Source organism: Oncorhynchus nerka, linkage group LG4 (genome assembly GCF_034236695.1).
Source record: "Oncorhynchus nerka isolate Pitt River linkage group LG4, Oner_Uvic_2.0, whole genome shotgun sequence".
In the NCBI taxonomy this organism is placed as follows: Eukaryota; Metazoa; Chordata; class Actinopteri; order Salmoniformes; family Salmonidae; genus Oncorhynchus; species Oncorhynchus nerka.
The window spans coordinates 44028660-44043079 of record NC_088399.1 but is presented as its reverse complement, the minus strand read 5'-3'; the positions used below and the strand labels follow the sequence as shown (position 1 = coordinate 44043079).

The following is a 14420-nucleotide window of genomic DNA, read 5'->3' as shown; positions in this document are numbered from 1 at the left end:
GGCAAACCTGATTAGAAGCACCTGCTGCTCATCAGTTGTTCTGTACAAGTGCTGTTTTGAATTAAACAAAATTGTACCTGGAAGGCTGTAAAGCCGAAACATCTGTGTACGCAATCGCTAATGCAGTGAAAATAATAAAAAATATGTAATAATAAAGTAAGCCTTATGCCACATATTTTAGAATGCCAAGCCATTACAACTTTGTGTGTAGATCATTGACAAAAAAAGAAGACATTTTTAATCCCACTTTGTAACATAACAAAATGTTGAAAAAGTCAAGTGGTGTGAATACTTTCTGAAGGCACTCTCTCTTGTCATGCGTTGTTTACATTGGTAGACGGCCTTGATAAGATATGCAGCTGTAAGTTGGGAATGACATTTTCCTTTCCACTGACATGGCATGTGGTGTCAAAGTCATTGATGTTGTGTAATGGTCCCATGTCTAGGACATGTATAGGGGACAGGATAACTAGCACTACAGAACCTGTAGAGCAGTGATGCAGTACTCGAGACCACATATTGAGTGTCTCTGTGTCGGATACATTTTTACTCGTTCTTGACTCGGTCTCGGACAGTGAGGACAGTGAGGACTTGTAATTTCTTCTCCAGACCAGCCAAGACCAGCGGAGTAAAAAACACGTAATTATCTGTTTCTATTCATTCAGTGCAACAAAAAAAAATACACTCCTTTCTTGAAATATTCATCTTATGGCCTATTGAAACCTGGGAATCCTACTTTTCTCGTAACTTTACTTTAATTTACTTCCGTTGAAAAATATCCTCAAACTTTGTCTGAATTTCCTTGACCCGCTCGTAGGGAAGAGTGGGGGAAATGTTGAGGAAGTTGCAGGTTCACCATTAGTAAGGAGAGACGGGGGGGGGGTTGTAACAGTATTTATATCTATTATAGACAGATTTGTGCAGTGCGGAGCCTATTGGGCCTTCTGTGTGTGACAGGCTCGTGATGCTGAAAGGACAGCAACCGTAATACCAGTGCACTCTCAACTGGTTGTCACATGGAGCAGCTCACAGAAGAATGGCAGGGATAGGAAAGACGTTTCAATGTATATCTACCAGTAAATGCTAACTGAGGCAACAATGGGTATGCAAACCAGGTATTGAAAAGGTTTTGTATGTAGTCTTATTTGCGAAGCGCTTTTCAGTAATTTCAGTCATAATGTAGTGTTTGCATGAGCATTTCTAAAGGCTTTGCTCAAAAAAACTTCCAAGTTAAATCAATTGATTGGCAGATGCTTTTATATCAAGCGTCTGATGGCCTAGCCAATGGCTGACTTAGCTAGCTAGCTAGATTTATCTCCCCAGAGTCCACCAAAGAAAAATCCTGATTGGTTATTTTTGGGATATTTTTTTTCTTCAACTGAAGAGATAAAATCGGAACATCGTTGAAAATAATAATATTATTATTTTATAAATCCTTAGCCTTTCTCTGAAGGCAAAGTAAGCCCACATTGTTCCCCACTGTGTTTGGGTTAGTAATCATTTGTAGAGTGTCTCTATTTTCCCTCAACATCCATTATTTACTATTCTGAATGTCTAAAGAATCCATATGTTCTGAAATAGGAACACAGAAATACTGGACTTTTTTTTATTATTATGGTGGTGATTTGACAATTACATTCATGGTCTTGTCATGGTCTTGAATTGGACTCTCATTTTTCTGGTCTTGGTCTTGTCTCGGACCCCTCGTCTCCCTCCCGGTCTTGAATCGGTCTCACTTTAGGTGGTCTCGAACACAACACAGGTGGAGTGGCTGACTCCTTTGGTCTGGTCTACACAAGCCTACCCTGGCCTGATCAGTTACTGCTGTATCATATTCTGACCAGTTCAACTTGACCTTGGAAGAGTTTCTCTGTGTCTTCATGACATCCGTTTACTTTGAAGCTAGTTTAAACTTCAGAAAGAACCCGAAAACATTGCCTAGCATAAACCGAGATCAACAAATTGCAATTTGTTTATTTGCCAGGGTTTGATTAATTGTCTTTAAATCTAGACTTTAAGACATTGTTGTACAAACTGCTGACTAAAAGTAGACAAACTGCTGTGCTGATTGAGCTGCTGGAGACAAGAAGCTTATTCAACATGGTGTTGACCTCTCTGACCATGGTGCTGTGTCCTCAGGTCGCAAGGCTCCTATCCTGATCACCAAGAACATGGTGGAGAGCATGAAGGATGGCTCTGTGGTGGTGGACCGTGCCTGGAGAACTCTCTGTACACAAGGTCAGTCAAGACAATCTATTATTATTCTCATCTTCAGTTTCATCATTTGTTTCTCTTTTGACACCGTGGTGAACCTGCTTATGTCCGTATCATTTGGATTGCCTAGACCTGGTACCGCAAGGCTACCTACTAAAATAGTGTACATCCTTTTCTCAAAGGTTGATGAGAGAAGAATCCACAATTTGTCTTTCAGTAAAATAGCTGCTTCTGTTATTTTTAGGGTGTGACCCACATAGGCTTTGCTGACCTGCCCAGCCGCCTGCCTACCCAGTCCAGCACCCTGTACTCCAACAACCTGACCGGACTCATCCGTGCAATCAGCCCTTCCACTGAGAACATCCACTATGAGGTCAAGGAGCAGTTTAAGTATGGCACTATGGACCACATCATCAGAGGATCCGTTGTCATGCAGGTGATGTGAAGCAGCTGGGTTTGGTTACATCTGTTATTAGCGGCAGGAGCGGCAGGGTAGCCTAGTGGTTAAATTCGAATCCCCAAGCTGACAAGGGATAAATCTGTCATTCTGCTCCTGAACAAGGCAGTTAACCCACTGTTCCTAGGCCGTCATTGAAAATAAGAGTTGGTTCTTAACTGATTTCCTAGTTAAATAAAGGTAAAATAAAACTTGCACAACAAGGGAGGGAGGGAGGGAAGACTGGTTAATCAGGGAATCTATGATGCATTTACTTGCTCTACCTCTGCAGTTGGCAAATGAAATGGGTCTCAATGTTTGCTTATGGAAATTGTTTTGGAAGATATTGGTAAAATGTGAATTTTGAACCCATAGGCTCCCTTTAGTTTTTTGGGAATTGTTGGTAGTTCTAACAATGTTGTCCTCTCTATCTGCTGTAGAATGGCAACAACCTCTTCCCAGCTCCTCTGCCCGATAATATCACAGTGGCAGCCACTCCCAAACCCAAGAGCATGCAGGAGCTGGCCAAGGAGAAGGCTGCTGCCATGTCCCCCATCAAGGCCACCCTGACCACCGCTGGCATGTACGCTGACTGCACGGACTGCCTAGACACTTCATTCATTTATACTTACATTGCCTTCCAGGGTCATGTTCAGGAGGTAACAAATGGAGGAAAATGTAGTAAAATGATTTGAAGTTACCTGGACTTAATGCTCATTTTCATGTTCTGTTCCACAATTTTTACTACGGTGTGCCCTAACGAACACCACCCGGATCTAAGTCAGTTGTTTACTTAATTATAACTTAAGGGGAATAAAATGGCTGACACAGCAGAAAGCAGAGGATCCAGAGCAACACTGCTGGCTGTCAGAATAACGGCCTCCTAAACTGAGCCATGTCATGAGTCTCTGTGAGCTTGTATGGTGGTCTCCCTCTCTCTCTTTCTCTCGCTCACCCTGACCTGGGTTAACAGGACTATCGTGGGGGGTTAAAGCAGCCTGTTAGTGTTTTATTACCTTTCACATTCATTACATTGTTCTATTCTCTACTAACACTAGCAAGTCATCCGCATAGCTGACTAATGTGGGAAAGGTGAGCTGTAACCCCGTTCTGAGAGCAGCATCAGCCGTGATTAGACATAAACGCTACCCTGAACTGAAATCTGTGCAGATTATTTCTATTGGTTACAGGCGGCGGCTCAGAGGTTAGTCTGTGAGAGAGAGAGAGAGAGAGAGAGAGAGAGAGAGAGAGAAAGAGAGAGAGAAGGCAGGCAGGCAGGCAGTAACTCTCTGCTCTGTTCTGTTCTGGAATCAGATCAAAGAGACCCAGAGAACACAGCCTTCTTCCCCAACATTCAGATAAATGAGCCACAAACTGGGTTCACACGTAAATAAACACCCTGAGATAAACAAACAGGCACATTTATCTTTATGTCCGTTCATGAGTTAGTTCGCTCCGTATCTCTGTCTCTCCTCTATGAAGCCAAGGATGGAAGGTGCTGCTGGAACATCTTGATTTTCTGACCACCGGATCAACCATGCGAAAGGCCAGAAAGGCAAAATGGCTGAGAGCTCCTTTGAAATGAGGATTGGTCACCTAATTAGAACTCACCCTAACCTGCCCCCCCCCCATCCCATAAACCACCACCAGCAGCCTCTTAGTGCCAGGAAACTAGGTATAATAAAATGTGAGATGACGAGCCCTCCCTCCCCCTGCTGTGTCTGTCTGAAGTGGTGCTGTAGCTGTTTCCCACAGACCCCTGCTCTGGTAGTGGAGACTGTAGATGGCAGGCCTGTAAACCCCGTTCACACATTCCCCCGAGCAGCTCGTTCTGGGTTGGCTGTGGTCGGCGCGTCGCCACCACTACAGTTTGGTTGCTGCAATTGCTGCCTAGCTGAAATGCTAATGGCATCATATCTGTCTCTTGTCCTCACTTAAGAAAATTAGCAGACAATAGAAAGAGTCTAGTTTGCCTCACAGGCCTCATTAAATTCATGTCAACACCTCATGGGGTTTAGAGACCTGCTATTCAGTATGGACATTGGATATGCGGTGTGGTGTAGTGTTATTAAGTTATTAACTCTCTCCCTCCTTTCTCCCTCTCAGGTCTTGGCACCCTTTTAGGCCTGGGCCTGGCTTCCCCCAATGCAGCCTTCACTCAGATGGTGACCACCTTCGGCCCTGGCTACCATTGTGGTGTGGTGGGTGAGCCCAGCAGTTCACTCCCCACTCATGTCCGTCACCAACGCCCTCTCTGGTGTGTGTTTATGAAGACTAATCTTAATGAACTGGATACAGAAGACTAAACAGAGGCACGTCATTATTTTGTAAAGTAGTATATTCAGGAATGTATTTATATATATATATATATATATATATATATATATATATATATATATATATATATATATATGAGGTAAAACTACTGAAGAAAATGCATCCAGGCCTAAGATGCATCACTTAGGATTTGGTTTCAAATGAGAATTTATCACATTTTAAAACCCAGATGTTACTCATTTGATTTACTAATCTCTAAAAGGCATTGCTGTAACTGTGCAGAGGAGATTCCTTCACAGAACTGGCGGCTGATTCTCCCTCCACCTCCACACCTGTAGGTGCTCTCCTCTCAGTGATGAGTAGGACCTAGAGGGAACAGGAAATGATTCATGCTCCTTGTAGTCTGGGTGGTTTTAAAGTACTACTCTTCAAGCAACTGGAAGCATAGGTCTCAGGTTCCACTCTGCGTATGCAGAAGAACATAGGCTAATGAATTATAGAAGAGGAATCTGTAATTGAATATTTATTCTGTAAATAAAAGAGAGACTGATTATTAGGCTGATACAATTGTAAATCAATGTTTGGATAGTGGCGAGAGGAAATTTGATGATTACTCAGTCCTAGTTGCAAAATACATTAATTTGCCACCATTGCAAATGAATAGTTCCTGATCATTGTTGCCCTTTCCCACCTTCCACATCTACTTCATTAACAGGAAGTGTTACAGACGGGGTGTGTGTGTGTGTGTGTGTGTGTGTGTGTGTGTTCGCAGCATGTTGATTACTCTTGACACGGGCGGAAGTGACACGCTGGCTGTGATATCTACTGCTTTCGAGGGCGATGTGCCTCATTAAGCTTTTCCTTGTTCCTCCGGGCGGCGGTAGGGCACTGCAGTCAGGGCATGGGTCTGGGTCCAGGAACCAGGAAAGGTTTGAATGTCTTAATGAGCCCATGGTGGTCCAAAATGATATCCTTCATGTCGCCCCAGACGCTAACTTCAGAAGAGGCATGGTGGTGGCATCCAATGGAGCAATTATCTCCCTAGACCTACTGCACAGTTCCTGTGAACCACTTTATTAGTCCACACTATACATACTGTGGCAAGAAAAAGTATGTGAACCCTTTGGAAATACCTGGATTTCTTCATAAATTGGTCATAAAATTTGATCTGATCTTCATCTAGGTCACAAAAATAGGCAAACATAGTCTGCTTAAACTTATAACACACAAACAATTATACATTTTCACATCTTTCTTGAACACACCGTGTAAACATTCCCAGTGCAGGGTGGGAAAAGTATGTGAACCCTTGGATTTAATAACTGCTTGACCCTCCATTGGCAGCAATAACCTCAACAAAATGTTTTCTATAGTTGAGGATAAAATCAAATGTATTTATATAGCCCTTCTTACATCAGCTGATATCTCAAAGTGCTGTACAGAAACGCAGCCTAAAACCCCAAACAGCAAGCAATGCAGGTGTAGAAGCACGGTGGCTAGGAAAAACTCCCTAGAAAGGCCAGAACCTAGGTAGAAACCTAGAGAGGAACCAGGCTATGAGGGGTGGCCAGTCCCTCTTGTGGCTGTGCCGGGTGGAGAATATAACAGAACATGGCCAAGATGTTAAAATGTTCATAGATGACCAGCAGGGTCAAATAATAATAATTACAGTGGTTGTCGAGGGTACAACAGGTCAGCACCTCAGGAGTAAATGTCAGTTGGCTCTTCATAACCGATCATTCAGAGAATCTCTACCGCTCCTGCTGTCTCTAGAGAGTTGAAAACAGCAGGTCTGGGACAGGTAGCACGTCCGGTGAACAGGTCATGGTCATAGCCACAGGCAGAACAGTTGAAACTGGAGCAGCAGCACGGCCAGGTGGACTGGGGACAGCAAGGAGTCATCAGGCCAGGTATTCCTGAGGCATGGTCCTAGGGCTCAGGTCCTCAGAGAGAGAGGAGAGAGGAGAGAAAGAAAGAGAGAATTAGAGAGAACATACTTAAATTCACACAGTACACCGGGTAAGACAGGAGAAATACTCCAGATATAACAGACTGACCCTAACCGCCCGACACATAAACTACTGCAGCATAAATGCTGGAGGCTGAGACAGGAGTAGTCGGGAGACTGTGGCCCCATCCGACGATACCCCCAGACAGGGCCAAACAGGCAGGATATAACCCCGCCCACTTTGCCAAAGCACAGCTCCCACACCACTAGAGGGATATCTTAAACCACCAACTTACAATCCTGAGACAAGGCCGAGTATAGCCCACAAAGATCTCCGACACGGCACAACCCAAGGGGGGGCGCCAACCCAGACAGGAAGATCACGTCAGTGACTCAACCCACTCAAGTGACGCACCCCTCTTAGGGATGGCATGGAAGTGCACCAGTAAGCCAGTGACTCAGCCCCTGTAATAGGGTTAGAGGCAGAGAATCCCAGTGGAGATAAGGGAACCGGCCAGGCAGAGACAGCAAGGGTGGTTCGTTGCTCCAGTGCCTTTCCATTCACCTTCACACTCCTGGGCCAGACTACACACAATCATAGGACCTACTGAAGAGTCTGCGTCTCTCACATGGGTAGGCAGACCATTCCATAAAAATGGAGCTCTATAGGGGAAAGCCCTGCCTCTAGCTGTTTGCTTAGAAATTCTTGGGACAATAAGGAGGCCTGCATCTCGTGACCGTAGCGTACGTGTAGGTATGTACGGCAGGACCAAATCGTAAAGATAGATAGGAGCAAGTCCGTGTAAATCTTTGTAGGTTAAGCAGGTAAAACCTTGTAAGATCAGCCCTTGCCTTAACAGGAAGCCAGTGTAGAGAGGCTAGCACTGGAGTAATATGATCAGATTTTTTTGTGTTTAGTCGTGTTTAGCACTAACTGAAGTTTATTTAGTGCTTTTTCCGGTTAGCTGGAAAGTAGAGCATTGCAGTAGTATAACCTAGAAGTAACAAAAGTATGGATACATTTTTCTGCATCATTTTGGACAGAAAGTTTCTGATTTTTGCAATGTTACGTAGATGGAAAAAAGCTGTCCTTGAAACAGTCTTGATATGTTCGTCAAAAGAGAGCTCAGGGTCCAGAGTAACGCCGAGGTCCTTCAAGGTTTTATTTGAGACGACTATACAACCATCAAGATTAATTGTCAGATTTAATAAAAGATCTCTTTGTTTCTTGGGACCTAGAACAAGCATCTCTGTTTGTGCGAGTTTAAAAGTAGAAACACAGGCTTTCAATGAGGGCAATTTTGGGGCTTCACCATGCTTCATTGAAATGCACAGCTGTGTGTCATCCGCATAGCAGTGAAAGTTAAAACTTCTTGACGCACCCATCCTGTTTCATTTTCATCAACACCTGCTGAATTGCAGTGCGACAAATTCAAATCAAATTACTAAAAATATTTCATTTTCATGAAATCACAAGTGCAATATAGCAAAACACAGCTTAGCTTGTTGTTAATCCACCTGGTGTGTCAGATTTCAATACAGCTTTTCGGCGAAAGCATAACAAGCGTTTATGTAAGAACATCTCTCTCAGTAGACAAAATATTACAAACACTAGCAGCCAAGTAGATTCAAATCAAATCAAATCAAATTTTATTTGTCACATACACATGGTTAGCAGATGTTAATGCGAGTGTAGCGAAATGCTTGTGCTTCTAGTTCCGACAATGCAGTGATAACCAACAAGTAATCTAACTAACAATTCCAAAACTACTGTCTTATACACAGTGTAAGGGGATAAAGAATATGTACATAAGGATATATGAATGAGTGATGGTACAGAGCAGCATACAGTAGATGGTATCGAGTACAGTATATACATATGAGATGAGTATGTAGACAAAGTAAACAAAGTGGCATAGTTAAAGTGGCTAGTGATACATGTATTACATAAGGATGCAGTCGATGATGTAGAGTACAGTATATACGTATGCATATGAAATGAATAATGTAGGGTAAGTAACATTATATAAGGTAGCATTGTTTAAAGTGGCTAGTGATATATTTACATCATTTCCCATCAATTCCCATTATTAAAGTGGCTGGAGTTGGGTCAGTGTCAATGACAGTGTGTTGGCAGCAGCCACTCAATGTTAGTGGTGGCTGTTTAACAGTCTGATGGCCTTGAGATAGAAGCTGTTTTTCAGTCTCTCGGTCCCAGCTTTGATGCACCTGTACTGACCTCGCCTTCTGAATGATAGCGGGGTGAACAGGCAGTGGTTCGGGTGGTTGATGTCCTTGATGATCTTTATGGCCTTCCTGTAACATCGGGTGGTGTAGGTGTCCTGGAGGGCAGGTAGTTTGCCCCGGTGATGCGTTGTGCAGACCTCACTACCCTCTGGAGAGCCTTACGGTTGAGGGCGGAGCAGTTGCCGTACCAGGCGGTGATACAGCCCGCCAGGATGCTCTCGATTGTGCATCTGTAGAAGTTTGTGAGTGCTTTTGGTGACAAGCCGAATTTCTTCAGCCTCCTGAGGTTGAAGAGGCGCTGCTGCGCCTTCTTCACGACGCTGTCAGTGTGAGTGGACCAATTCAGTTTGTCTGTGATGTGTATGCCGAGGAACTTAAAACTTGCTACCCTCTCCACTACTGTTCCATCGATGTGGATAGGGGGTGTTCCCTCTGCTGTTTCCTGAAGTCCACAATCATCTCCTTAGTTTTGTTGACGTTGAGTGTGAGGTTATTTTCCTGACACCACACTCCGAGGGCCCTCACCTCCTCCCTGTAGGCCGTCTCGTCGTTGTTGGTAATCAAGCCTACCACTGTTGTGTCGTCCGCAAACTTGATGATTGAGTTGGAGGCGTGCGTGGCCACGCAGTCGTGGGTGAACAGGGAGTACAGGAGAGGGCTCAGAACGCACCCTTGTGGGGCCCCGTGTTGAGGATCAGCGGGGAGGAGATGTTGTTGCCTACCCTCACCACCTGGGGCGGCCCGTCAGGAAGTCCAGTACCCAGTTGCACAGGGGCGGGGTCGAGACCCAGGGTCTCGAGCTTGATGACGAGCTTGGAGGGTACTATGGTGTTGAATGCCGAGCTGTAGTCGATGAACAGCATTCTCACATAGGTATTCCTCTTGTCCAGGTGGGTTAGGGCAGTGTGCAGTGTGGTTGAGATTGCATCGTCTGTGGACCTATTTGGGCGGTAAGCAAATTGGAGTGGGTCTAGGGTGTCAGGTAGGGTGGAGGTGATATGGTCCTTGACTAGTCTCTCAAAGCACTTCATGATGACGGAAGTGAGTGCTACGGGCGGTAGTCGTTTAGCTCAGTTACCTTAGCTTTCTTGGGAACAGGAACAATGGTGGCCCTCTTGAAGCATGTGGGAACAGCAGACTGGTATAGGGATTGATTGAATATGTCCGTAAACACACCGGCCAGCTGGTCTGCGCATGCTCTGAGGGCGCGGCTGGGGATGCCGTCTGGGCCTGCAGCCTTGCGAGGGTTAACACGTTTAAATGTCTTACTCACCTCAGCTGCAGTGAAGGAGAGACCGCATGTTTTCGTTGCAGGCCGTGTCAGTGGCACTGTATTGTCCTCAAAGCGGGCAAAAAAGTTATTTAGTCTGCCTGGGAGCAAGACATCCTGGTCTGTGACTGGGCTGGGTTTCTTCTTGTAGTCCGTGATTGACTGTAGACCCTGCCACATGCCTCTTGTGTCTGAGCCATTGAATTGAGATTCCACTTTGTCTCTGTACTGACGCTTAGCTTGTTTAATAGCCTTGCGGAGGGAATAGCTGCATTGTTTATATTCGGACATGTTACCAGACACCTTGCCCTGATTAAAAGCAGTGGTTCGCGCTTTCAGTTTCACGCGAATGCTGCCATCAATCCACGGTTTCTGGTTTGGGAATGTTTTTATCGTTGCTATGGGAACGACATCTTCGACGCACGTTCTAATGAACTCGCACACCGAATCAGCGTATTCGTCAATATTTCCATCTGACGCAATACGAAACATGTCCCAGTCCACGTGATGGAAGCAGTCTTGGAGTGTGGAGTCAGCTTGGTCTGACCAGCGTTGGACAGACCTCAGCGTGGGATTGGTCACGAAAGTCAGAAAAGCAATAGATTAAATCGCTTACCTTTGATGATCTTCAGATGTTTGCACTCACGAGACTCCCAGTTACACAATAAATGTTCCTTTTGTTCCATAAAGATTATTTCATATCCAAAATACCTCCATTTGTTCAGCGCGTTATGTTCAGAAATCCACAGGCTTGAGCGGTCGCGACATTGCAGACGAAAATTCCAAATAGTATCCGTAATGTCCACAGAAACATGTCAAACGTTTTTTATAATCAATCCTCAGGTTGTTTTTTAAATATATAATCGATAATATATCAACCGGGACTGACGCTTTTTCAATAGGAGAGGGAGAGTCAGTGGCTGCCCCACTCTGTTGCGCAAGCAAAACTCTGCGAACACCCAGCTATCCACTGACGCGATGTTATCTTTCTCGCTAATTTTTCAAAATAAAAGCCTGAAACTGTGTCTAAAGACTGTTGACACCTTGAGGAAGCCATATGAAAATGAATCTGGTTGATATCCCTTTAAATGGAGGCAAGGCATCCAATGGAACAGAGAGCTTTCAGGAAAAATAGCACTTCCTGGTTTGATTTTCCTCAGGTTTTCACCTGCAATATCAGTTCTGTTATACTCACAGACAATATTTTCACAGTTTTGGAAACTTTAGAGTGTTTTCTATCCTAATCTGACAATTATATGCATATTCTAGTTTCTGGGCCTGATTGGCCTTGCCTAATGATTGTGTCTGAAGCTGTGTTTGCAGCACAGCTATCCTGGCCGTAAGGTGATCATTCTCCTGTATATTATCAGTACAGCGACTGCAATTAGAAGGCATCATGTTATTAATGTTACTACTTAGCTTCGGCTGGTGGAGGTCCTGACGAACCACGTCCAGATAAAGCGTCCGGAGTGAAAAAGTTGAATGAAAAAAACAAAAAATATAAACGGTAATTAAAAAGTAAAAATCGTAAAGTTGTCAGGTAGCAAAGTAAGGTTAGCAACAAAACGCACAGCAGCACGTAAACAAGTCTGCAAGTTGTGACCAGAAATGACGAAAGTTAGGGTAGTCTGACACAATTACTCACCTGCACAACGGTCTGGAGTAATTCTGGACCATTCCTCTTTACTAAACTATTTCAGTTCCACAATATTCTTGGGATGTCTGGTGTAAACCACTCTCTTGAGGTCATGCCACAGCATCTCAATTGGGTTGAGGTCAGGACTGACTGGGCCACTCCAGAAGGCTTATTTTCTTCTGTTGAAGCCATTCTGCTGTGGATATACTTCTGTATTTTGGGTTGTTGTCCTTTTGCATCACCTAACGTCTGTTGAGCTTCAATTGGCGGACAGGTAGCCTAACATTCTCCTGAAAAACGTCTTGATATACTTGGGAATTCATTTTTCCATCGATGATAGCAAGCTGCCGAGGCCCTGAGGCAGCCCCAAACCATTATGCTCCCTCCACCATAGTGTATAGTTAAGATGAGGTTTTGTTGTTGGTGTGCTTTGCATTTTTTTCTCCACACATAGTGTTGTGTGTTCCTTCCAAACCACACAACTTTAGTTTAATCTGTCCACAGAATATTTTGCCAGTAGCTCTGTAGAACATCCAGGTGCTCTTTTGCAAACTTCAGATGTGCAGCAATGTTTTTTTTTGGGACAGCAGTGGCTTCTTCCATGGTGTCCTCCCATGAACACCATTCTTGTTTCGTGTTTTATGTATTGTAGACTCGTCAACATAGATGTTAGCATCTTCCAGAGATGTCTGTAAGTCTTTAGCTGACACTCTAGGATTCTTCTTAACCTCATTGAGCATTCTGCGCTGTGCTCTTGCAGTCATCTTTGCAGGACGGCCACTCCAAGGAAGAGTAGCAACAGTGCTGAAATTTCTCCATTTATAGGCAATTTGTCTTACCGTGGACTGATGAACATCTAGGCGTTTAGAGATACTTTTGTAACCCCCTTCCAGCTTTATGCAAGTGAACAATTCTCAATCTTAGGTCTTCTGAGATCTTTTTTGTTCGAGGCATGGTTCACATCAGGCAATGCTTCTTGTGAATAGCAAACTCAAATTTTGTGAATGTTTTTTATGCAGTAGGGCAGCTCTAACCAAAATCTCCAATCTCGTCTCATTGATTGGACTCCAGGTTAGTTGACTACTGATTTCAATTAGCCTTTGGAGAAGTCATTAGCCTAGGGGTTCACATACTTTTCCCAACCTGTTGAAATGATGTATTGAATATAGACAAGAAAAACACAATAACTTGTGTATTATTAGTTTAAGCACGCTGTGGTTGTCTATTGATGTGACTTAGATGAAGATCAGATCAAATTTGATGTCAAATTTATGCAAAATCCAGGTAATTCCAAAGGGTTCACATACTTTTTCTTGCCACTGTACCCTGGTACCCGCACCACCCTAGTCATTCTCAGTCTCTCTGCTCACACATTGTCTCTTAGGTGTGTTCCCCACATATTTGGCATTACCTAAACCATTCCTTTTATCTTGGTCATGCAAAGAAGTGGAAACATTGAAGCCATTGGAGTTAAGGTTATTGCTGTGCCAAATGTAATAAAGCTGAAAGAGCTGTTCGAGCCCAAGACGTTAGTGAACTATATTGGAATTTCAGATTCTTAAGAGGGAGAGAGAGAGAGAAGTCTTTGTCAATCTCTGTCTGGAGCGTTGGGTTACTTTTGATGAGGAGCCCTTGGTTTTGCCCAATGGCTGGCACCATCCTCATGACAGCTCTTTAATCTACCTGAAACTGTTGAGTCACAATTAGCTAAAGTCTTTCCCTTCTGAAGTCCGCCCTGCGTGGGATGTGACGAAGAGACACTTCTGGGATAACTGTCATCCCATGGGACTTCACCTTTATTGTGTGTGTGTGTGATCAATATAGACATGACTGGCTGACTATCTAAGAGCTGTCTTGATAAGTCAGTGCTATGTAGGTGGTATTGGTGTCTACTTGGTCTATTTGGCATGTCTGTGATCTTTATGGCCTGAGTATGACGCCTTTGTTTTCCAAAAGTAACTCGCCCTCTTTTCAAGGGAGGGAAACTGATGGGGATCTGATGGCATTAAGGGCTCAAAGTTCACCTGGTAGATTATTGTGAGCAGCATGTCTCGCTTTTTTATGAACTTTTTTTTTTTTAAGTACTTTTTTTTCCTTTCTTTTTTTCCGCAATTTCGTGGTATCCAATTGGTAGTCAAAGTCTTGTCCCATCGCTGCAACTCCCGTACGGACTCGGGAGAGGCGAAGGTCGAGAGCCGTGCATCCTCCAAAACACAACCCAGCCAAGCCGCACTGCTTTTTGACACGATGCCCGCTTAACCCGGAAGCTAGCCACACCAATGTGTTGGAGAAAACAACGTACACCTGGCAACCATGTCAGCGTGCATGCGCCCGGCCCGCCACAGGAGTCGCTAGAGCCCGATGGGACAAGGACATCCCGGCCGGCCAAACG

General features: G+C 44.3%; 1 protein-coding gene across 1 annotated transcript in view; it reads left to right on the top strand.

The window, feature by feature from the left end:
* Positions 1-14420, top strand: part of nnt (nicotinamide nucleotide transhydrogenase) — a 63588-nt gene that overhangs the window by 2690 nt on the left and 46478 nt on the right. The window contains 6 exon segments of the mRNA XM_065018111.1: positions 2137-2209; positions 2211-2238; positions 2459-2650; positions 3091-3244; positions 4757-4830; positions 4832-4907. Coding sequence (XP_064874183.1) covers positions 2137-2209; positions 2211-2238; positions 2459-2650; positions 3091-3244; positions 4757-4830; positions 4832-4907 — 597 coding nt within the window.